Source organism: Tursiops truncatus, chromosome 6, assembly GCF_011762595.2.
Source record: "Tursiops truncatus isolate mTurTru1 chromosome 6, mTurTru1.mat.Y, whole genome shotgun sequence".
NCBI lineage: Eukaryota > Metazoa > Chordata > Mammalia > Artiodactyla > Delphinidae > Tursiops > Tursiops truncatus.
The window spans coordinates 51,572,305-51,594,637 of NC_047039.1; the positions used below are offsets into that span (position 1 = coordinate 51,572,305).

At 39.5% G+C, this 22,333-nt stretch overlaps 1 protein-coding gene across 1 annotated transcript in view; it reads left to right on the plus strand.

Annotated features, from left to right (window-relative positions):
• The window catches only part of FREM1 (FRAS1 related extracellular matrix 1), a 153,138-nt gene that overhangs the window by 20,190 nt on the left and 110,615 nt on the right, over positions 1–22,333 (plus strand). The window contains exons 7-9 of the mRNA XM_033858083.2: positions 13,375–13,506; positions 15,596–15,940; positions 21,741–21,883. Coding sequence (XP_033713974.1) covers positions 13,375–13,506; positions 15,596–15,940; positions 21,741–21,883 — 620 coding nt within the window. The remainder of the gene's footprint in view (positions 1–13,374; positions 13,507–15,595; positions 15,941–21,740; positions 21,884–22,333) is intronic.

A 22,333-nucleotide genomic window follows, 5' to 3' on the forward strand; every position in this document is an offset into this window, starting at 1 on the left:
CTATAAATATCAACTAAGTCCATCTTGTTTAATGTATCATTTAAAGCTTGTATTTCCTTATTTATTTTCATTTTGGATGACCTGTCCATTGCTGAAAGTGGGCAGTTAAAGTCCCGTACTATGATTGTGTTACTGTCCATTTCCCCTTTTATGGCTGTTAGTATTTGCCTTATGTATTGAGGTGCTCCTGTGTTGGGTGCATCAATATGTACAATTATTATTTCTTCTTCTTGGATTGATCCCTTGATCATTATGTAGTGTCCTTCTTTACTTCTTGTAATAGTCGTTGTTTTAAAGTCTATTTTGTCTGATATGAGAATTGCTACTCCAGCTTTCTTTTGATATCCATTTGCATGGAATATCTTTTTCCATCCCCTTACTTTCAGTCTGTATGTGTTCGTAGGTCTGAAGTGGGTCTTTTGTAGACAGCATATATATGGGTCTTGTTTGTGTATCCATTCAGCCAGTCAGTGTCTTTAGTTGGAGCATTTAATCCATTTACATTTAAGGTAATTATCGATATGTATGTTCCTATTACAATTTTCTTAATTGTTTGGGTTTGGTATTGTAGGTCTTTTCCTTCTCTTGTGTTTCCTGCCTAGAGAAGTTCCTTTAGCATTTGTTGTAAAGCTGGTTTGGTGGTGCTGAATTCTCTTAGCTTTTGCTTGTCTGTAAAGAGATCCTTGTTGGGTAGAGTAATCTTGGTTTTAGGTTTTTCCCCTTCATCACTTTAAATATGTCCTGCCACTCCCTTCTGGCTTGCAGAATTTCTGCTGAAAGATCAGCTGTTAACCTTATGGGGATTCCCTTGTGTGTTATTTGTTGTTTTTCCCTTGCTGCTTTTAATATTTTTTCTTTGTATTTAATTTTTGATAGTTTGATTAGTTTAAGTCTTGGTGTGTTTCTCTTTGGATTTATCCTGTATGGGACTCTCCATGCTTCCTGGGCTTGATTAACTATTTCCTTTCCCATATTAGGGAAGTTTTCAACTATAATCTCTTCAAATATTTTCTCAGTCCCTTTCTTTTTCTCTTCTTCTCTGGGACCCCTATAATTCGAATGTTGGTGTGTTTAATGTTGTTGCAGAGGTCTCTTGAGACTGTCCTCAATTCTTTCCATTCTTTTTTCTTTATTGTGCTCTGCAGTAGTGATTTCCACTATTTTATCTTCCAGGTCACGTATCTGTTCTTCTGCCTCAGTTATTCTGCTATTGATCCCTTCTAGAGAATTTTAATTTCATTTATTGTGTTGTTCATCACCATTTGTTTGGTCTTTAGTTCTTCTAGGTCCTTGTTAAATGTTTCTTTTTTTTTCTCCATTCTATTTCCAGTATTTTGGATCATCTTTACTATCATTATTCTGAATTCTTTTTCAGGTAGACTGCCTATTTCCTCTTCATTTGTTTGGTCTGGTGGGTTTTTACCTTGCTCCTTCATCTGCTGTGTGTTTCTCTGTCTTCTCATTTTGCTTAACTTACTGTGTTTGGGGTCTCCTGTTCACAGGCTGCAGGTTCGTAGTTCCTGTTGTTTTTGGTGTCTGACCACAGTAGCTAAGGTTGGTTTAGTGGGTTGTGTAGGCTTCCTGGTGGAGGGAACTAGTGCCTGTGTTCTGGTGGATGAGGCTAGATCTTGTCTTTCTGGTAGGCAGGTCCTTGTCTGGTGGTTTGTTTTGGGGTGTCTGTGGCCTTTTTATGATTTTAGGCAGCCTCTCTGCTAATGGGTGGCGTTGTGTTCCTGTCTTGCTAGTTGTTGGGCGTAGGGTGTCCAGCACTGTAGGTTGCTGGTCGTTGAGTGGAGTTGGGTCTTTGCGTTGAGATGGAGATCTCTGGGAGATTTTCGCCGTTTGATATTATGTGGAGCTAGGAGGTCTCTTGTGGACCAATATCCTGAACTTGGCTCTCCCTTCTCTGAGGCACAGCCCTGACGGCTGGCTGGAGCACCAAGAGCCTGTCATCCACACGGTTCAGAATAAAAGGGAAGAAAATAAAAGAAAGAAAGAAAAAATAAAATAAAGTTATTAAAATAAAAGTTATTATTAAAAAAAATTTTTTAAGTATTAAAAGGGAAGGTAGATTGCAACCAAACCAAAAAACAAATCCACCAATGATAACAAGCACTGAAAACTATACCAAAAAAAAAGGAAAAAAAAAGGACCAACAGAACCCTAGGACAAACGGTAAAAGCAAAGCTATGCAGACAAAATCACATGCAGAAACATACACATACAAACTCACAAAAATAGAAAAAGGGAAAAAATATATATATATTGTTGCTCCCAAAGTCCACCTCCTCAATTTGGGATGATTCGTTGTCTGTTCAGGTATTCCACAGATGCAGGTTACATCAAGTTGATTGTGGAGATTTAATCCGCTGCTCCTGAGGCTGCTGGGAGAAATTTCCCTTTCTCTTCTTTTTTGCACAGCTCTTGGGGTTCAGCTTTGGATTGGGACCCGCCTCTGTGTGTAGGTTGCCTGAGGGCGTCTGTTCTTCGCTCAGACAGGACGGGGTTAAAGGAGCAGCTGATTTGGGGGCTCTGGCTCACTCAGGCCGGGGGGAGGGAGGGGCACGGATGCAGGGTGAGCCTGTGGCGGCAAAGGCCGGTGTGACGTTGCACCACCCGGAAGCGCGCCGTGCGTTCTCCCAGGGAAGTTGTCCCTGGATCACGGGACCCTGGCAGTGGCGGGCTGCACAGGCTCCCAGGAGGGGAGGTGTGGAGGGTGACCTGTGCTCGCACACAGACTTCTTGGTGGCGGCGGCAGCAGCCTTAGCGTCTCATCCCCGTCTCTGGGGTCCGCGCTTTTAGCCGCGGCTCGCGCCCGTCTCTGGGACTCTTTTAAGCGGCGCTCTGAATCCCCTCTCCTCGCACACCAGGAAACAAAGAGGCAAGAAAAAGTCTCTTGCCTCTTCAGCAGGTTCAGACTTTCTCCCGGACTCCCTCCCGGCCAGCTGTGGGGCACTAGCCCACTTCAGGCTGTGTTCACGCTGCCAACTCCAGTCCTCTCCCTGGGATCCGACTGAAGCCCGAGCCTCAGTTCCCAGCCCTGCCCGCCCCGGCGGGTGATCAGACAAGCCTCTCTGTCTGGTGAGTTCTGGTCAGCACCGATCCTCTGTGCGGGAATCTCACCGCTTTGCCCTCTGCACCCCTGTTGCTGTGCTCTCCTCCGTGGCTCTGAAGCTTCCCCCCTCCGCCACCCGCAGTCTCCACCCGCGAAGGGGCTTCCTAGTGTGTGGAAACATTTCCTCCTTCACAGCTCCCTCCCACTGGTGCGGGTCACGTCCCTATTCTTTTGTCTCTGTTTTTCCTTTTGCCCTACCCAGGTACGTGGGGAGTTTCTGCCTTTTGGGAGGTCCGAGGTCTTCTGCCAGCGTTCAGCAGGTGTGCTGTGGAGTTGTTCCATATGTAGATGTATTTCTGATGTATCTTTGGGGAGGAAGGTGATCTCCACGTCTTACTCTTCCTCCATCTTGAAGCTCCTCTTTCTGACCATTTTAAAATCAGATTGTTTGGTTTTCTGCTGTTGAGTTGTGTGAGCTGTTTATATATTTGGATATTCAGTAAGTTGTCTTTTCATTTTGTTGATGGTTTCCTTTGCTGTGCAAAAGCTTTTATGTTTGATTAGATATCATTTGTTTATTTTTGCTTTTGTATCTGTTGCCTTAGGAGAAAGAGCCAAAAAAATATTGCTATGATTTATGTCAAAGAGTGTTCTGCTATGTTTCCTTCTAGGAACTTTATGGTTTCCAGTCTTACATTTAGGTCTTTAATCCATTCTGAGTTAATTTTTGTATATGACATGAGATATTGTTATAATTTCATTCTCTTACGTGTAGGGGCCTGGTTTACTGCAGGACTTTGCCTGAATTGAGCCAGTGGTATAGGGAACTGTTACTGTTCCTTCAATCTCTAGACTGACTTACTTTATAGACCCAGAGCCCTTTGAAAAGGAGGCAGGCACATTTGAGGAAGACACTTCAGTAATATCACAAACATATAAGGGGACTCCCCTTCCCCAGTGGGACCTGTAGACATTTTTCATGGTCACTGCACACTGAGACTAGGCAACTACCTCAAACTTCTAGGAATTATTGAACAGTGACTTTGCAACAACACTGGTACCTGGGGACACAGGATGCCATTGTAGTGGGAGTTCACAGAGTCTGCGTTTAGGAGATAAATGGATTTTTAACCAGGATATCTCTCAGCGGTCTCAGTGGAACCCTGATTATCACTCATGGTTTATTTTGTAGTTTCTGTGTGGTAGTTTAAATAGCGACCCTCAGCAGATAGTAGAATCCTCACTGTAGCTCCCAGACTCTTACAGTAAAGGCTCTTATGGTCTAAAAGACCAAAGGAAGCATGTGGTATTTCACTTGCCTAAAAAAATAATAAATCAAAAGCAATACTACATTCCTTGGGGGAACCTCAGGTATTAGAACCACCACCAAAGATGTGAAAAGAGTGGTGCAGTCTTACCACATCCTCATTTTTTATTTATTTATTTACTTACATTTCTTTTTTCAGAAAAATTCATTACAGTGTAGTTGATTTACAATGTTGTGTTAGTTTCAGGTGTACAGCAAAATGACTCAGTTATACATATATTCATTCTTTTTCAGGTTCTTTTCTCATATAGGTTAACACATAATATTGAGAAGAGTTCCCTGTGCTATATAGTAGGTCCTTGTTGGTTATCTATCTTATATATAGTAGTGTGTGTATGTTAATCCCAAGTTCCTGATTTAATCTTTCCCCCCTTCTTTCTCCTTTGGTAACCATAAGTTTGTTTTCAATATCTGTAAGTCTGTTTCTGTTTTGTAAATAAGTTCATTCGTATCATTTTTAAAAATTAGATTCCACATGAGTGATATCACATGATATTTGTCTTTCTCTGTCTGACTTACTTCACTTAGTATGGTAATATCTAGGTCCATCCATGTTGCTGCAAATGGCATCATTTCATTCTTTTTTCTGGCTGAGTAATATCCATTGTATATACGTACCACATCTTCTTATCCAATCCTCTGTCAGTGGACATTTAGGTTACTTCCATGTCTTGGCTATTATAAGTAGTGTTGCAGTGAACATTGGGGTGCATGTATCTTTTCAGATTATGTTTTTCTCTCGATATATGCCCAGGTGTGGGATTGCTGGATCATATGGTAGTTCTATTTATAGTTTTTTAAGGAACCTCCATACTGTTCTCCATAGTGGTTGTACCAATTTACATTCCCACCAACAGTGCAAGAGGGTTCCCTTTTCTCCACACCCCCTCTAGCCTTTATTGTTTGTAAACTTTTTGATAACGGCCATTCTGACCAATGTGATGTGATACATCATTGTAGTTCTGATTTGCATTTCTCTGATAATTAGTGATGATTTTCATGTGCCTATTGACCATCTTTATGTCTTCTTTGGAGAGGTGTCTATTTAGATCTAATGCCCAGTTTTTGATTGGGTTGTTTGTTTTTTGACATAGAGCTATATGAGCTATTTGTATATTTTGTAGATTAATCCCTTGTCAGTCGCATCATTTGCAAATATTTTATCCCATTCTATGGGCTGTCTTTTCATTTTGTTGATGGCTTCCTTTGCTGTGCCTAAGCTTTTGAGTTTAATTAGGTCCCATTTGTTTTTGTTTTTATTCTTATTACTCTAGGAGGTGGATCAAAGAAGATATTGCTGTGATTTATGTCAAAGAGTATTCTGCCTGTGTTTTCCTCCAACTGTTTTATATTGTCCAGCCTTAAATTTAGGTCTTTGATCCATTTTGAGTTTATTTTTGTGTATGGTGTTAGAGAATGTCCTAATTTCATTCTTTTACATATAGCTGTCCAGTTTTCCCAGCACCACTTCTTTTTTCCATTGTATATTCTTACCTCCTTTGTCATGGATTAATTGACCATAAGTGTGTGGGTTTATTTCTGGACTTCCTATTCTGTTCCATTGATCTATGTGTCTGTTTATGTGCCAGTGTCATACTGTTTTGATTACTATAGCTTTGTAGTATAGTCTGAAGTCAGGGGGCATGATACCTCCAGCTTTGTTCTTTTTTCTCAAGATTGCTTTGGCAATTCTGGGTCTTTTATGGTTTTATGTTAATTTTAGGATAATTTGTTCTAGTGTGAAAATGTCATGGGTGTTTTGATAGGGATTATGTTAAATCTGTAGATTGCTTTGAGTAGTATGGACATTTTAACAATATTAATTTTTCCAATTCATGAACATGGGCTATATTTCCATTTCTTTGTATCATCTTCAATTTCTTTCAGCTTTCTGTAGTTTTCAGAGTACAGGTCTTTCACCTTCTTCGTTAAGTTTATTCCTAGGTATCTTATTCTTTTTGATACAGTCTTAAAAAGGATTGTTTTCTCTTTATGATTGTTATTATTAGCTTATAGAAAAGCAACAGATTTCTGTATATTAATCTTGTATCCTGCAACTTTACCGAGTTCACTTATTAGTTCTAATAGTTTTTTGGTGGAGGCTTTAAGGTTTTCTATATATAGTATCATGTCATCTGCAAATAGTGACAGTTTTTTTGTTTGTTTTTTTGTGGTACGTGGGCCTCTCACTGCTGTGGCCTCTCCCGTTGCGGAGCACAGGCTCTGGACGTGCAGGCTCAGCGGCCATGGCTCACGGGCCCAGCCGCTCCGCATCATGTGGGATCTTCCCGGACTGGGGCACGAACCCGTGTCCCCTGCATCGGCAGGCACACTCTCAACCACTGCACCACCAGGGAAGCCCAATAGTGACAATTTTACTTCTTCCCTTCCAGTTGGATGCCTTTTATTTCTTTTTCTTGTCTGGATGCTGTGGCTAGGACTTTCATTACTGTGTTAAATAGAAGTAGAGAGAGTGGTCATCCTTGTTTTGTTCCTGAGTTTAGTAAGAAGCCTTTCAGCTTTTCGCTGTTTAGTATGATGTTAGCTGTGGATGTGTCATAAATGGCCTTTATTATGTTGACATATGTTCCCTCTATGCCAACTTTGATGAGAATTTTCGTCATGAAAAGATGTTGAATTTTATCAGATCCTTTTTTTGCACTTATTGAGATGATCATGGGATTTTTACCTTCCTTTTGTTAATGTGGTGTATCGTATTGATTGATTTGTGGATCTTGAACCATCCTCGCTTACCTGAAATAAATGCTACTTGATAATGTTGTATGATCCTTTTAATATATTGTTGATTTGGGTTTGCTAATATTTTGTTGAGGAATTTTGCTTCTATATTCATCAGAGATATTGGCTGGTAATTTTGTCTAGTTTTGGTATCAGATTCATGGTGGCCTTGTAGAGTTAATTTGGGAGAGTTCTCTCTGTTTCAATTTTTTAGAAATAGTTTGAGAAAGATAGGTATTAGCTGTTTTTTTATATATATTTGGGAGAATTACCCAGTGAAGCTGTCAATCCTGGGCTTTTGTTTACTGGCAGTTTTTTTTTATTGTTTAAAAAAAAATTTTTTTATTACTAATTCAGTTTCACTACTGGTGCACAATCTGTTCAGATTGTCTATTTCTTCCTGATCCAGTCTTGGAAGAGTGTATGTTTCTAGAAATTTATCCTTTTTCTCTAGGTTGTGTAATTTGTTCGCATATAACTGTTTGTATTATTCTCTTATGATTTTTTTCTCTGTGATATCAGTTATTTCTCCTCTTTCATTTCTTACTTTGTTTATTTGAGTCCTCTCTATTTTTCATGATGAACCTGGACACAGGATTATTGTTTTTGTTTAACGTTTCAAAAAAACAGATTTTGGTTCCATTGATTTTTTTTTTCTATTGTTTTTTTTTTTTTTGTCTCTATTTTTATTTATTTCCTCTTTGATCTTTATAATTTTCTTCCTTCTGCTGACTTTGGGCTTCCTTTGTTCTTCTCTTTCTGATTCCTTTAGGTAGTAGGGTAGGTTGTTTTTTAAGATTTTTCTTGTTTCTTAGGGTAGGCCTGTATTGCTATAAACTTCCCTCTTAGAACTGCTTTTTCTGTGTTACACAGATTTTGGAAAGTTGTGGGTTTATTTTTTTTTTCATTTCTCTCAAAGTATTTCCTGATTTCCTCTTTGATTTCTTCATTGACCCATTGGTTTTTTTAGTAGCATGTTTTTTAGTCTTTGTGTTTGTGTTTTTCTCATTTTTCTTCCTGCAATTGATTTCTGGTCATACCATTGTAGTTGGAAAAATGCTTGATATCATTTCTATCCTCCTAAATGTTCTGAGACTTGTTTTGTAGCCTACCATGTGATCTATCCTGGAAAACATTCTCTGTACACTTGAAAAGAATGTGTATTCTGCTGTTTTTGGATGAAATATCCTGTAGGTATCTGTTAAGTCCAACTGGTCTAAAGTGTCATTTAAGACTATTATTTCCTTGTTGACTTTATGTCTGGATGATCTGTCCATTGATGTAAGTGAGGTGTTAAATTCCCCTAATATTACTGTATCATTGTCAATTTCTCTCTTGATGTCTGTTAATATTTGCTTTATATACTTAGTTGCCCCTATATTAGGCATATTTGTTAGCAAATGTTATATCCTTTTCTTCTGTTTATCCCTTTATCATTATATAATGCCCATTTTGTCTTTTGGCAAGACTTTGTTTCAAAGTCTATTTTGTCTGATATGGGTATGCCTACCCCCTGCTTTCTTGTCATTTCCATGAAGATCTTTTTTCCATCACCTCACTTTCAGTCTGTGTGTTTTTAGCTCTGAAGTGGACCGCTTGTAAGCAGCACATGGATGGATCTTGGGTTTTATTGTGTGTGTTTTTTTTTAATCCAATCAGCCATCCTATGTCTTTTCACTGAAACATTAAGTCCACTGGCATTTACAGTGATTATTGATAGGTATGTACTTATTGCCACTTCGTTACTTGTTTTCTGATTCTTTTTGTTGTTCCTCTCTGTTCTTTTCTTCTTTTAGTTGCTTCCCTTGTGTTTGATGATTTTCTTTAGTGGTATGCTTGTGTTCCTTTACTATATATTTGCTTTTACTAGTGGGATTTTTCCTTTCCTACAGATTCTTACTTCTTGTTGTAGCCTGTTCTTTTCCACTTAGAGAAGAACCGTTAACATTTCTTTTAGAATTGGTTTAGTGTTGATGTACTCTTAGTTTTTGCTTATCTGAGAAGTTCTTTATCCCTCCTTCAATTCTGAATGATAATCTTGCTGGATAGAATATCCTAGGTTGTAGGTTTTTCCCCTTTCAGCACTTTAAATATATCATGCCACTTCCTTTTGGCCTGCAAAATTTCTTCAGAAAAATCCATTGGTAGCCTTATGGGGGTTCCCTTGTAGGTGATTCTTTGTTTTTCTTTTGCTACCTTTAGAATTCTCTTTTATCTTTAACTTTTGCCATTTTAATTATGATATGTTTTGGTGTGGTTCTCTGATTTCATCTTGTTTGGGATGCTCTATGCTTCCTGTACCTGGATATCTGTTTTCTTCTTCAGGTTTGGGAAGTTTTCAGCTATAATTCCATCAAATAAATTTTGACCCCTTTTTTTTCTCTCTTCTCCTTCTAGGACCCATGTAATGTGAATGTTATTATGTTTGATGTTGTTCCAACTGTCCCTTAAACTGTTTTCATTTTTAAAAATTTGTTTCTCTTTTTGCTTATCTGATTGGATGTTTTCCATTATTCTATCTTCCAGAACACTATGTGTTCCTCTGTATCACTTAGTCTGTCATTAATTATTTCTAGTATGTTTTTCGTTTCAGTTATTGTATATTCAGTTTTGACTGTTTTTTTTCATATTTTCTAGTTCATCTATTCCCTAGTTCAGTTAACATTCTTATTACTAATCTTTAAACTCTTTTTCTGGTAATTAATTCATCTCTGTTTCACTGGTTGGTTTTTCAGGTTTTTTTCCTTCTTTCGTTTGAAATAAAATCCTGTCTTCTTGTTTTGGTTAACTTTCTCTGTCTCTATAAAATTAGGTAAAAGTTACCTATCCTGGTCTTGAATGTGTGTCCTTGTGTGAGAGCATCCCTATACAGTCTGTGTGTTCCCAGTGGATTTCACAGGAGAGCTTGATCTGGTGTGAACATAAGTCATGTCTTTCCCCAGAGCATGCTGGCAGCTATCAACTTTGTAGGGGTTGGGGCTGGAGATGGAGGAGCTAGAGCCAGAGCCAGGTGTGAGTGGGAGCTTCTCCTCTGCTCAGTGGCCAACACCACCCTGGAGCTGGAGCGGAAACCCTGGGTTGGGCTCAAGCCAGCTCCCTCCCCCGCAACTGTGCACTCTCCTCAGCTGTGGCAGCCCTGATTCTAGTGGGGAACTGTGCCTCAGAGCAAGAGGGATTGGAAAGGGTGCCTGGCATGGGCCAGGGCACGCACTGAGGCAGTTGTGGGAAACCAGCCAGAGTCCTGGGCAGTTTCAATCTGCTTTCTCTCTCTTGTCATGGGAGTGAGCGAGAATGTGTGTGTTCTTCATGAGCAGAGTCTAGATTTCTTACAGCCCTGTTGTCAGTCCTATTGGTTTTCAAACCTTCTAAGGGCACTCGTCCTCCCTCTGTTGGACCCCAGGGCTGGGGGACCCAGTATGTGGTTCAAGCCACTCCCCAGGGATATCTCCACCCTTGTAATCCCCCTCCTCTTCTGTGTCCCTTCCTAGGGGTGCAGGTCCCAACCTGATTGATTCTCTTCCTTTCCTACCCAACTCCATGTGGATCTTTCTTATAGCCTTGGTTGCATAAGGGTCTTTCTGTCAGTCTCCAGTCCATTTCCAGTGAGAATTGCTCCACATGTAGATGTATTTTTGATGCATTCACAGGGGTGGGAGGAGGACAGGAGGTGAATTCTGCATCTTCCTACTCTGCTATCTTGACCTCCTCCTGCTTTATTTCTTTTAAAAGAAGGCTTTGCACTGCCTCTCATTCCTGAGTAGATTTAAAATGCAATGTATATATTTAGATAAAATGTAAATGTGAAATGTAAATGAAGATTTTTTTTCCTTTCCCATTAATACCATCAAGAGCATTCAAAACATACTTATAAACAGTGTTGGTAGGTTCAGTTAACACAGAAAATATCTGTGTGATTTAAATACTCAGGTGGCAGCTTAAACTGATTACCTCTTGTGCTTGTGTGTGTGCTTGCACATGGGTAACATACCATGTGTGTGTATTTGTATGTATGTGAGTTTCAGTAGAGATGGACAACGTTGGTTGGGCATCCTTGATTTATAATCTGCCTCTCCGTACTACTCTACCTCTGTTTGAGGGATAATGAGAGAAAAGAATGAATTAGTGATCTAAAGCTTAGTAATAATCAAATATTAATTACATTATTGCTTGAGTGTAGAGACTTAATGGTCTGCATGTGTATGTGTGATCTGTGAAAACAGGCTTGTTAAGAGCTCCAAATCTGGTTTTGACTAGTTTGGACACCAGAATTCTTTTTTAAATGAAATTTTATTTATTATGAACTTAAGTTCATCATTGAAAACTTGGAAAGCACAGTAAGTAGGATAAATAATAATGAGTTAATAGTAATGAATAAATGAATGAAATAATGATAATATTGATAATAAATAATGATAATATTGATAATTATCAATATTGATAATATTGATAATAAATAATTATAATATTGATAATAAATGAATGAAATGATGATAATAATAATGAGTGAATAAAATCACTCATTACTTCACCACAAAGACATAAACACAATTACTATCTTGCTGTATAAATTTCTAGTGTTCTCACTTGCTCCTCTCCTGTATCCCATGATGCCTTGTCCTGTGCTGTACTGTGCACTTTTGGCTTCAAAACCCTCATTACCAGTCGCAGAGGTTCTTTATATGTGCTTGTCCTCCCTCTCTCCCTCTTTCCCTGCTTCCCTTCCTTCTACCCATCCTTATTTCTCTCTCCCCCACTACCTCCTTCCTCCCTCCCTCCCTTCCTTCCTTCCTTCCTTCCTTCCTTCCTTCCTTCCTTCCTTTCTTTCTCTCTTTCTTTCAATATGCCATATGTCTTAGCCCAGGTACCATAGCAAACAGCCCCTTAGGCAGATTACATGCACTAACGCTTTACTGAAAACTAGAGTAAGGGGAAGGGAAGTTGGGGGTTTGGGGGCAGCAAATAAAAAGGTGGTGTGACTGAGATGGTCATAAGTTTACAAGAAAATAAAGCTGATGTGCTCGATAGTGCTGATATCTCCAGTAGGAGATGAACCCACTCTGTGTGGGAAGAGTCAGGGGTGGGGTTGAGAAAGTGTGAACAAACACATGTCAGCTCCTTCCATCTCCTCTCTCACCCTGGTCAGTTTGCCTCACTGGATGTTAACTCCCCACATGCCTAGGTTGTGTTACCTGGCTCTTCTTAACAGCCACTGTACAAACTCCTTGAGTCCCATGGTGTGGGACCTGGCCATGGTCACAGGGAAGTTCACGCCAAAACCTCGTCTGGTGGGCAGTTGAGGGCAGCAACATCAGAAGATGAGGCAGTGGTGGCAGCCAGGGCTTTACAATGTGGGGACTGTGGGAAGCCTATTGGAGCTGCTGCAGCTAGAAAGCAGGCACATGGTCAGCATCAGGAGGAAGGGGAGCTGGGTAGATTTGAGGGGAAGCATTAACTGGGTCCACCAGTGCACTGTCTTTAAATTTCATCACCCTGCTTCTTTAAAAGGCTTTGCTCCTTTTCGAGAGTCTCTTCAGTCTGTTGGCCCCCAGCTCTACTGGCTAATGGGAATGGTTGACGATGCTGCCTGTCTCTAACGGCAGTGTTCAGTCTGGAATCTGTATTCTTGCTCCGAGCAGCACGCATTCTCTCCCCATATTCCCTCCAGCGTGCTGGGTCCAAGGAGAAGGTTTTATTTTTAATTTCTTTAGTTACAAAAGTCCCTTCCTTATTAGAGTCTAGATTAAAACACAGCCCTCATTATAAAGTGTCAGACCTTTCCTGTCTGACATCATTAAATATTCCCTAGCACAGTAACTCTGTATTTGTGTATTTAACCACTTGAATTCTCTATCCCGTGGGACACTTATGCTCTTATAATTTATGTGTAAAAGTACTTCTGACTCTTGCCCACTTAAAATATGTGAATGCAGCCTTTGAAAAATTCCTTGTGGACCTTTTTGAACTAGAGACCACTGTGAGCATAACATCTGTTATTTCCTTCTAATATTTATTTTTGGCACCATCATGCCCCTAAAGGATATGTCATAAGGAACCAGTTGTCAGGTTGGAGTCAATAGTCCTAATAGTAAAAATATTACTTAAAATAAACACTAAATTCCAGTTTCTCGAGAAGCTTTTGAAGATACAGTTTTTACCTAGTTTTGTGAGTGAAAATTCTTTAATCTTGTCTTAAAGTAGGCATCTTGGTATGTCATAGAACTTTCCAGGACACTTTTTGTGCTTTCTCTTGTAGGTCTGAATCTCCTAGAGGGACAGTCTCGGGCCATCACTTGGGAACAGTTTCAGATTGTTGACAATGATGACATTAATGCTGTCCAGGTAGTCATTGTGGATGGCCTGCAGCATGGACAGCTTACTCTGAGAGGTGAATGAACAAACTTTGTAACTTAGAAAAAAACCCAAGAAGTATTTTCTCCAAAAGCAAATCATATTTAACAGGATATGTGTAGTATCTCTTGGGCTTCATTTCTAAATGAATTATCATAATCACCAGATCCAGAGATCTTGAAACCATTGGCTTTTGTATTAGGATGCTCAAATCAATGGATGACATTTTATGAATGGACTTTTGTACTTGAGTCATTGTTTAAATCTCAGATTTGCTTTCTGGAGCCATGTAGGGCTCCTTCTAAATATACTCCTTAACTGGTTATCTTATCCCAGTTCAAAGACAAAATTTTTCATTTCTCTGCTTCAGAGAAATGCAGTGAAAAACAGAAAAACTTATGTTTTTTAATTAGTTAGTAATAATTATGCTATTATGTTATTAGTAGCAGTTGCTGTGGTTTAAAAGAAATGAATTTATAGTTATACGGATGGTAGTTAACAAGGTAATGGCCCTAATAAAAATATCCATACTTAATATAGTCCATTCCTTGTAATGAGCTCAGAGGATTTAATTCTATTATCCTCTTAGTTTGCCAAACTGTAAAGTAGAAAGAGAGCTCTTATTTATCATTGTTTGTGATTAGGAAATTCTGAAAAAAATAAAATCAAAAATAAAATGATAAATTCTCTTGCCTAATCCCAAGACAATGGGAGTTTAGCTTAAGCTGGATGTATTAGTTAGGATGGATGTTCAGCTGCATGTAAGGAAAACACAACTACAGCAGCTTAAAAATTCAGGAGTCACTCTCTCCTTGTGACAAGTTGCACAGAGGTAGGTATTCTGTATCCATGATGCCAGTGGCTCTTTTCTGCTCTGTCCGTGGTCACAGGATGGTGCCTACACCTCTAGGCTTTTAATCAGTGTTAGGGGAAGGAAGAAAGAGAAGGAACAATAAAAAAAAATAAGGCCATCTAAGTTTGCTCTATTTTACACTTTTCCTAGGAGCCTGATACAATGAAGTCTGATTATATCTCTCATCAAGTTACCCACTATCCCCCTAGGTGCAACAGAGTCTGGGAACCTGAGTATTTTTAAATAGTCATGTTACCATTCTAAATAAAACTAGGATTCTTGTACTGAGGAAGAAACAGAAAGTTCCTGTTGGGCAAGTAACTCATAGTGTTCATTATACTCATGTTTAATCCATAAAACCATATGGAGTGGGGAAAGAAATAGGACACCTGCCATCAAGAATTGTAATAGTTTGTGCAGAGTGAAGCAATGTTTATCAGTACTATAGAAATGAAGTGGAGAGTCATAGCCCATAATGCAATGATGTTCTGGCTCAGAGGAAGAAAATAGTTTAAACGTTTATTAAGCATTTACTTTGTGCCAGATCGTACAAAGCATTCTACATACTTTATCTCACATCAGCTTTATGAAGCAAGGTACTATTACACTCACTTTACAAATGGGAACCTGAGCCTTAGAGAAGTTGACTTGTCTGTCTGGAAAATGGCCGAGCTGGGATTCGAACCCAGGCCATTTGCTACCAGAGCTCTAGCTCTTGCTCATTAAGCTAGTGATTCTCAAACTTTAGCATGCATTAGACTCCTGAAGGGCTTGGTAAAACATAAATTGCTGGGACCCACCAGCAGAATTTCTAATTCAGTAGGTCTGGGGTAGGACCTGAGAACTTGCATTTATAATGACTTCCCAGATGGTGCTGATGCTGCTAGTTTGAGACCACAACTCTAAGAAGTGCTGTCAGATGATGATAATGAGTCGAAGAACAATTAATACTTATTGTAGGTACACTGTTGTTTGAGTTCTCTCATCCTTAAGAGGGAATGTTAGGTAGGTATTATTATCTCTGTTTTAGAGATGAGTCTCAAATAAATTAAATACCCTGCCCAAGTCCACCCAGCTAATAAGTATTACAGCCAGTATTCAAAACCATGTCTTTGGAGACCCAGAACCCACTAAACAATCTATGGTTTTTCCAGGCGAGGGAAGCATCGGCTGCACCACTTTCCATTTCACACCCTCTCCTGCAGTGCTGCTTTCACTAACCTGCTGCCTCCACACCTTTTTCATTCCGCTCCACCTCTGTTCTTTCCATCAGGGGGGAAGGGGTTTCTCTTCACCGTGGCTGACCTTCAGGCTGGAGTCGTTCAGTATCATCATGACGACAGTGACTCCACCAAAGACTTTGTGGTCTTCAGGATATTCGACGGCCAACACAGCATCCGACATAAGTTTCCCATCAACATCTTGCCCAAAGATGATAGTCCACCATTCCTCATAACCAATGTTGTGATTGAACTGGAGGAGGGGCAGACCATACTGATCCAGGGTTCCAAGCTGAGAGCTTCAGACATGGACTCCAGTGATGACTACATCTTCTTTAATATCACGAAACCCCCGCAGGCTGGAGAGATCATGAAGAAGCCAGCACCAGGACTGATAGGTAAGTTCTGGGCAGTTAAGATCATTTGTGTCAGAATTTGTGCTAAGGGGGACATCAAGTTTATGAGGTAAGATTCTATTATTATTATTACCATTTCGTAGATGGGAAGCCTGAGATTTAGGTTAAGTTGATCTATCCATATGGAATCTAGAAAGTTCCAGAGCTGGGCCTCAAGATAACCATTACATCATGAAAAATTAAGTCTGCTATGCAAGGTAAGAGAACAAATAAGGTTGAAGAGATATGTTTGACCTATTCTACATTATTGATAAAGAAATTTCATGAATAACATTTATTTACATTTTGTTAGAATAATTTCATAACTACTTTTTGAAGTAGGTAGGTCAGGAGCTTGACAAAATAGGTATCAAGCAGTTTTACTTAAGACTGTTTCTTTTTTTAAACATGTTTAATTTTATTTTTAATTAATTATTTAAAAAGTGAGATATAGTTGATGTACAATATTTTATGTTTCAGGTGTATAACATAGTGATTCACAATTTTTAAATGTTATAATCCATTTATTGTTATTATAAAATATTAGCTGTGTTCCCCATGTTGTACAACATATCTTGAAGCTTATTTATTTTATATATAGTAGTTGGAACCTCTTAATCCTATATGCCTGTATCGCTCCTCCCCCTTCACTCTCCCCATGGGTAGACACTAGTTTGTTCTCTATATCTGTGAGTCTGTTTCTTTTTTGTTATATTCACTAGTTTGTTGTATTTTTTAGATTCCATGTGTTAGTGATATCATACATTATTTGTCTTTCTCTGACATTTCATTTAGCATAATACCCTCTAAGTCCATCCACATTGTTGCAAAATTTCATTCTTTTTAATGGCTGAGTAGTATTCCATTGTATGTATATGTGTGTTGTGTGTGTGTGTGTGTGTGTGTGTGTGTGTATGTGTGTGTGTATACACACCACATCTTCTTTGTCCATTCATTTGTTGATGGACACTTGGGTTGCTTCCATGTATTGGCTATTGTAAATAGTGCTGCAATGAACATTGGGGTGCATATATCTTTTCAAATTAGTGTTTTCATTTTTTTCAGTCATATATCTAGGAGTGGAATTGCTGGGACATATGGTAGTTCTATGTTTAGTCTTTTAAGAAACCTCCATACTGTTTTCCACAATGGCTCACCAATTTACATTCCCACCAACAGTGTACAAGGTTCCTTTTTCTCCACATCCTTGCCAATATTTGTTATTTATGTTCTTTTCAATGATAGCCATTCTGACAGGTGTGAAGTGATATCTCATTTGCAATTCTCTGATGATTAGTGATGTTGAGCATCTTTTCATGTGCTTGTTGGCAATCTGTATGTCTTTGGAAAAATGGTTACTCAGTTCTTCTTCCATTTTTTAATCAGGTTGTTTGTTTTTTTGCTGTTGAGTTGTATGAGCTGTTTGTATATTTTGGATATTAACCCCTTATTGGTCATATCATTTGCAATATTTTCTCCCATTCAATAGGTTGTCTTTTTGTTTTGTTGATGTGCAAAAGCTTTTAAGTTTTACTAGGTCCCATTTGTTTATTTGTGCTTTTGTTTCTTTTGCTTTAGGAGACAGATCCAAAAACATCGCTATAAATTATGTCAGAGTGTGTTCTGCCTTTGTTTTCTTCTAGGAGTTTTATGGTTTCAGATCTTACATTTAGGTCTTTAATCCACTTTGAGTTTATTTTGTTTATATGGTGTTAGAGAATGTTCTAATTTCATTCTTTTACATATAGCTGTCCAGTTTTCCCAGCACCATTTATTGAAGAGACTGTCTTTTCTCCATTGTATGTTCTTGTCTCCTTTGTCATAGATTAATTGAACATAAATGCATGGGTTTATCTCTGGTTCTCTATTTTGTTCTGTTGATCTATGTGTCTGCTGTATGCCAGTATCATACTGTTTTGATTATTGTAGCTTTGTGGTACAGTCTGAAGTCAGGTAGTGCAGTTCCTCCCAGCTCTGTTCTTCTTTCTCAAGATTGCTCTGGCACTTCAGGGTCTTTTGTGTTTCCATACAAATTTTAAAATTATTTGTTCTAGTTATGTGAAAAGTGCCCTTGATACTTTAATAGGGATTGCATTGAATCTGTAGGTTGTCTTGGGTAGTATGGTTGTTATAACAATTTTAATTCTTCCAGTACATGAACAGTGTATGTCTTTCCATCTGTTTGTGTTGTTTTCAATTTCTTTCATCAGTTTCTTAATTTCAGATGCATTTTAACAACCCTGCATTTGTACTCTCCTCCCCTCACAGCTACTGTTTTTGATGTCATATATTACATCTAATTTTTTGTATATCCCTTAACTGCTTATTGTGGATGTAGATGATTTTACTACTTTTGTCTCTTAATCTTCCTCCTATCTGTGTGTGTGCATGATTTACTACCTTTATATTGTGTGTTTGCCTTTACAGATGAGCATTTTGCTTTTGCAGTTTTCACGTTTCTAGTTGTGGTATTTTCTTTTTCTCTTAGAGAAGTCCTTCAACATTTCTTGTTAAGCTGAACTCTTTTAGCTTTTGCTTGTCTGTAAAGCTATTGATCTCTCCATCAGATCTGAACATGAGCCTTGCTGGGTAGAATATTCTTAGTTGTAGGTTTTTCCTTTGCATCACTTTAAATATATTGTGCCACTCCCTCTGGCCTGTAGAATTTCTGTTGAAATTCAGGTGATAGCCTTATGGGTGTTCCCTTGTATGTTACTTGTTGCTTTTCCCTTGCCATTTTTAATATTCTCTATCTTTAATTATGCCATTTTATTTTATTTTATATTTTTAAAAATATTTATTTTACTTACTTATTTTCCTTATCATTATTATTTTTTTTGGCCGCGTCAGGTCTTAGTTGCAGCACACGGGATCCTTGTTGAGGCACTCTGGATCTTTTCATTATGGTGCGCGGTCTCTTCATTGTAGTGCTCGGGCTTCCCTCTAGTTGTGGCGAGTGGGCTAGAGGGTACGTGGGCTCTGTAGTTGTTGTGTGTGGGCTTGGTTGCCCCGTGGCGTGTGGGATGTTAGTTCCCCGACCAGGGATCGAACCTGCATGCCCCACATTGGAAGGCTGATTCTTTACCACTGGACCACCAGGGAAGTCCCAATTTTGCCATTTTAATTACAGTATATCTTGGTGTGTTCCTCTTTGAATTAATCCTGTATAGGACTCTCTGTACTCCCTACACTTAGATATCTGTTTCCTTTACCAGGTTAGGGAAGTTTTCATCTATTATGTCTGCAAATATGTTGATAGGTTCTCTGTTTCTTTTCCTTCTGGGACCCTTATAATGTGAATATTAGTGTGCTTGAGGTTGTCCCAGAAGTCTCTTAAGCTGTCCTCATTTCTTTTCATTCTTTTTTCTTTTGTCTGTTCAGCATCAGTGATTTCCACTACTCTGTCTTCCAGCTTCCTGGTCATTTCCTCTGTATCATTTAGTCTACTGTTGAGTCCTTGTACTGTATTTTTCATTTCAGTTATTGTATTCTTCATCTCTGTTTGGTTGTTCTTCATATTTTCTAACTCTTTGTTAAAAAGCTTCTAACTTCTTGTTCTATGCATCCATTCTTTTCTTGGGTTCTTTGATCATCTTTATCATCACACTACCCTTATCTCTTTCTCAGGTAGATTGCCTATCTCCGCTTCACTTAGTTCTTCTTCTGGGGTTTTATCTTGTTTGTTAGAAACACGTTTGTTCCTTTGTTGCCTTATTTTGCCTAGGTTGCTGTTTTTATTTTTATGTATCTGGTAGGTTAGTTACATTTCCCAATCTTGGAGAAGTAGCCTTTTGAAGGAGACATCCTGTGTGTCCCAGCAGCACATCCCCCTCTCATCACCTGAGCTATATGCTCTAGGGGTTCCCCCAATGAGGACTGACTGTGTCCTTCTCTTGTGGTGCGCTGACTATGTAGGCAGTCTTGTAGGGTTGATTTACCCCCTGTCCAGTTGGTTGCCAGGCCCTGCCTTGTGTGGAGGTTGCTGACTGCTGGTTGGTGGGACCGGGTCACAAGGTGGTGCTGACTACAGAACCCCAGGGGGCACTGGGGCTAGTGCTGGCTCATTGTTGGGTTGAGTCAAGGTCCAGGAGACTCCAGGGCTGTTACCCACCCACTGGTGTGTTGAACCAGGTCCTGGGGCTAATGCTGGCCTACTGGTGGGCAGAGCCAGGTCCTGAAGTCTGCTTGCAGGACCCAGGGGTCCTAGAGCTGGTTTTGGATCAGTGGTGGGTGGGACTACTTCCTGACACAGTTGGGTGCAGGGTCCAGGGAGTCCTAAAGCTTCTGTTGGTCTACTAGTAGGCGGGACCATGGTCCAGTTGGTCCCCATGCAGGTCCTGGCCTATTAGTGGGCATGTCGTGTCTGCAGGCTGCATATCTGTGGCTTTCTTTCAGCTAGTGTCTGCCCCTTGGTGGATGAAACTAGTCTGGAGGCTAGCGCAGGCTCCCTGGAGAGTGGGGCTGGGGCCCAGGCTATTCTGGAACTGGTACCTGCCCAGTGGTGGGTGCAGCTGGATCCTGAGCTCTCTGGTGGACAGGGCAACGTCCAGAAGCAGCTGTTCATGCAGGAGGTCTTATGACAGCCTGTCTGCTGGTGGGTAAAGCTGTGTCCCCACCCAGTTAGTTGCTTGGCCTGAGGCATCCCAGCACTGGAGTCTACAGGCCTGTGGGCTGTGTCGGGGTTGGGTCTTCACCCTAATAAGCTAAAGAGAAGATTCCACAATGGCGTTTGCCAGTGCCAGTATCCATGTGGTAGAACAAGTTCCCAAAATGGCTGTTGCCAGTGTCTATGTCCCTAGGGTGAGCTGAAGTTGCCTCCTGTCTCTCCAGAAGATTCTCCTAGATTAGCAAGTGATTCTCACCCAGGCTTCTATCAAATTACTGCTTCTTCCCTGGGTCCTGGAGCATGAGAGATTCTTTATGTACCCTTTAAGAGTGAAGTCTCTATTTCCCCCAGCCCTCTGGGACTCCCAAAAGTCACCCCACTGGCCTTCAAAGCCATATGCCCTGGAGGCTCACCTTCCCAAGTGCAGGACCCCTGGGCTGGGGCTTGGACCTCTTAGTCCTTTGAGAGACTCTGCAGTTGTAATTATTTTCTTGTTTGTGGATTGCCCACCCTGCGGTATGGGACTTGACTATTTTGTGACTTTGCCCTTCCTACCCATCTTGTTGTTCCTTCCTTATATCTTTAGTTGTAGAAGCTCTCCTCTGGTAGGTTCTGGCCTTTTTCACTGATGGCTGTTCTGCAGATAGTTGTGATTTTGGTGTGCCCATGAGAGGAGGTGAGCTCAGGGTCTTTCTCCTCTGCCATCTTGGCTGATGTTAAGACTATTTCTTGAAAATATTTTTCTAATGCTAATTTTTCTATATATTAAGGCAGATGTAGTACTTTAATTTTTCTGCTTTATTATTTATAAGCTTTGATAAAAGCACTTAATAATGATTCCGTGGACAAACTACTATACATAAAATAGATAAGCAATAAGGATTTACTGTATAACACAGCGAACTATATTCAGTATCATCTAATAATCTTTAGTGGAAAAGAATCTGGATATATCTATATCTCTCTCTCTCTCTCTCTCTCTCTCTATATATATATATATATATCTGAATTCCTTTGCTGTATACCTGAAACTAACACAGTATTGTAAATCAACTATACTTCAATTTAAAAAAAGGATTCCTTGGGTACATACAACATACTAGACTGAGAAAACTTCTGGAGATAAATCCAATATCATTATACCCCAACACCTGGCAGACTGTTACAAAGGTATGTGATATTTTGTGGACCCAATAGGCTATCCTGTCCCTGGCTTCCTTCAGATGGATCTGTTCAATGGCATCATTTACTATCGTCATTTTGGTGGAGAAATCTTTGAAGATTCATTTGAATTTGTCCTGTGGGACAGCCATGAACCTCCAAATCTCTCAGAGCCACAGGTAAGAGTCCATCTCTGAACTCTTTCCCAAAGTCTTGTCCACAGATATCAGTTCTAGAAGATGTAATTAGAAACTACAGGAAAACAGATTTCAAAGCTCGAAGTTTGAGAAGCAATGGAGTAAGCAAAATTAAGTCAGTTTCTTTGCAACATAACTGCTCTCTTACTTTTCCACAGTTATGTAAATTACCATGTATGCAGTGTTTCCAAGGTTATTTAACCATCAGACCCTTCTCTAAAGAGCACCTCACAAAATTTGCTTGCTTCATAACAATAACAACAAAAAAAACCCACTGACTTATTTTGTGTGTTGTGGTTAAAACATAGGCTCTGTAGTTAGACTGTCTTTGTTTTTGTCCTGTTCTTGACATTAACTGACCTGTGACTCAGTTTCTTTATCTGTAAAACAACATCCTTATAAAGTGATTGTGAGGGTAAGTGACGTAATACA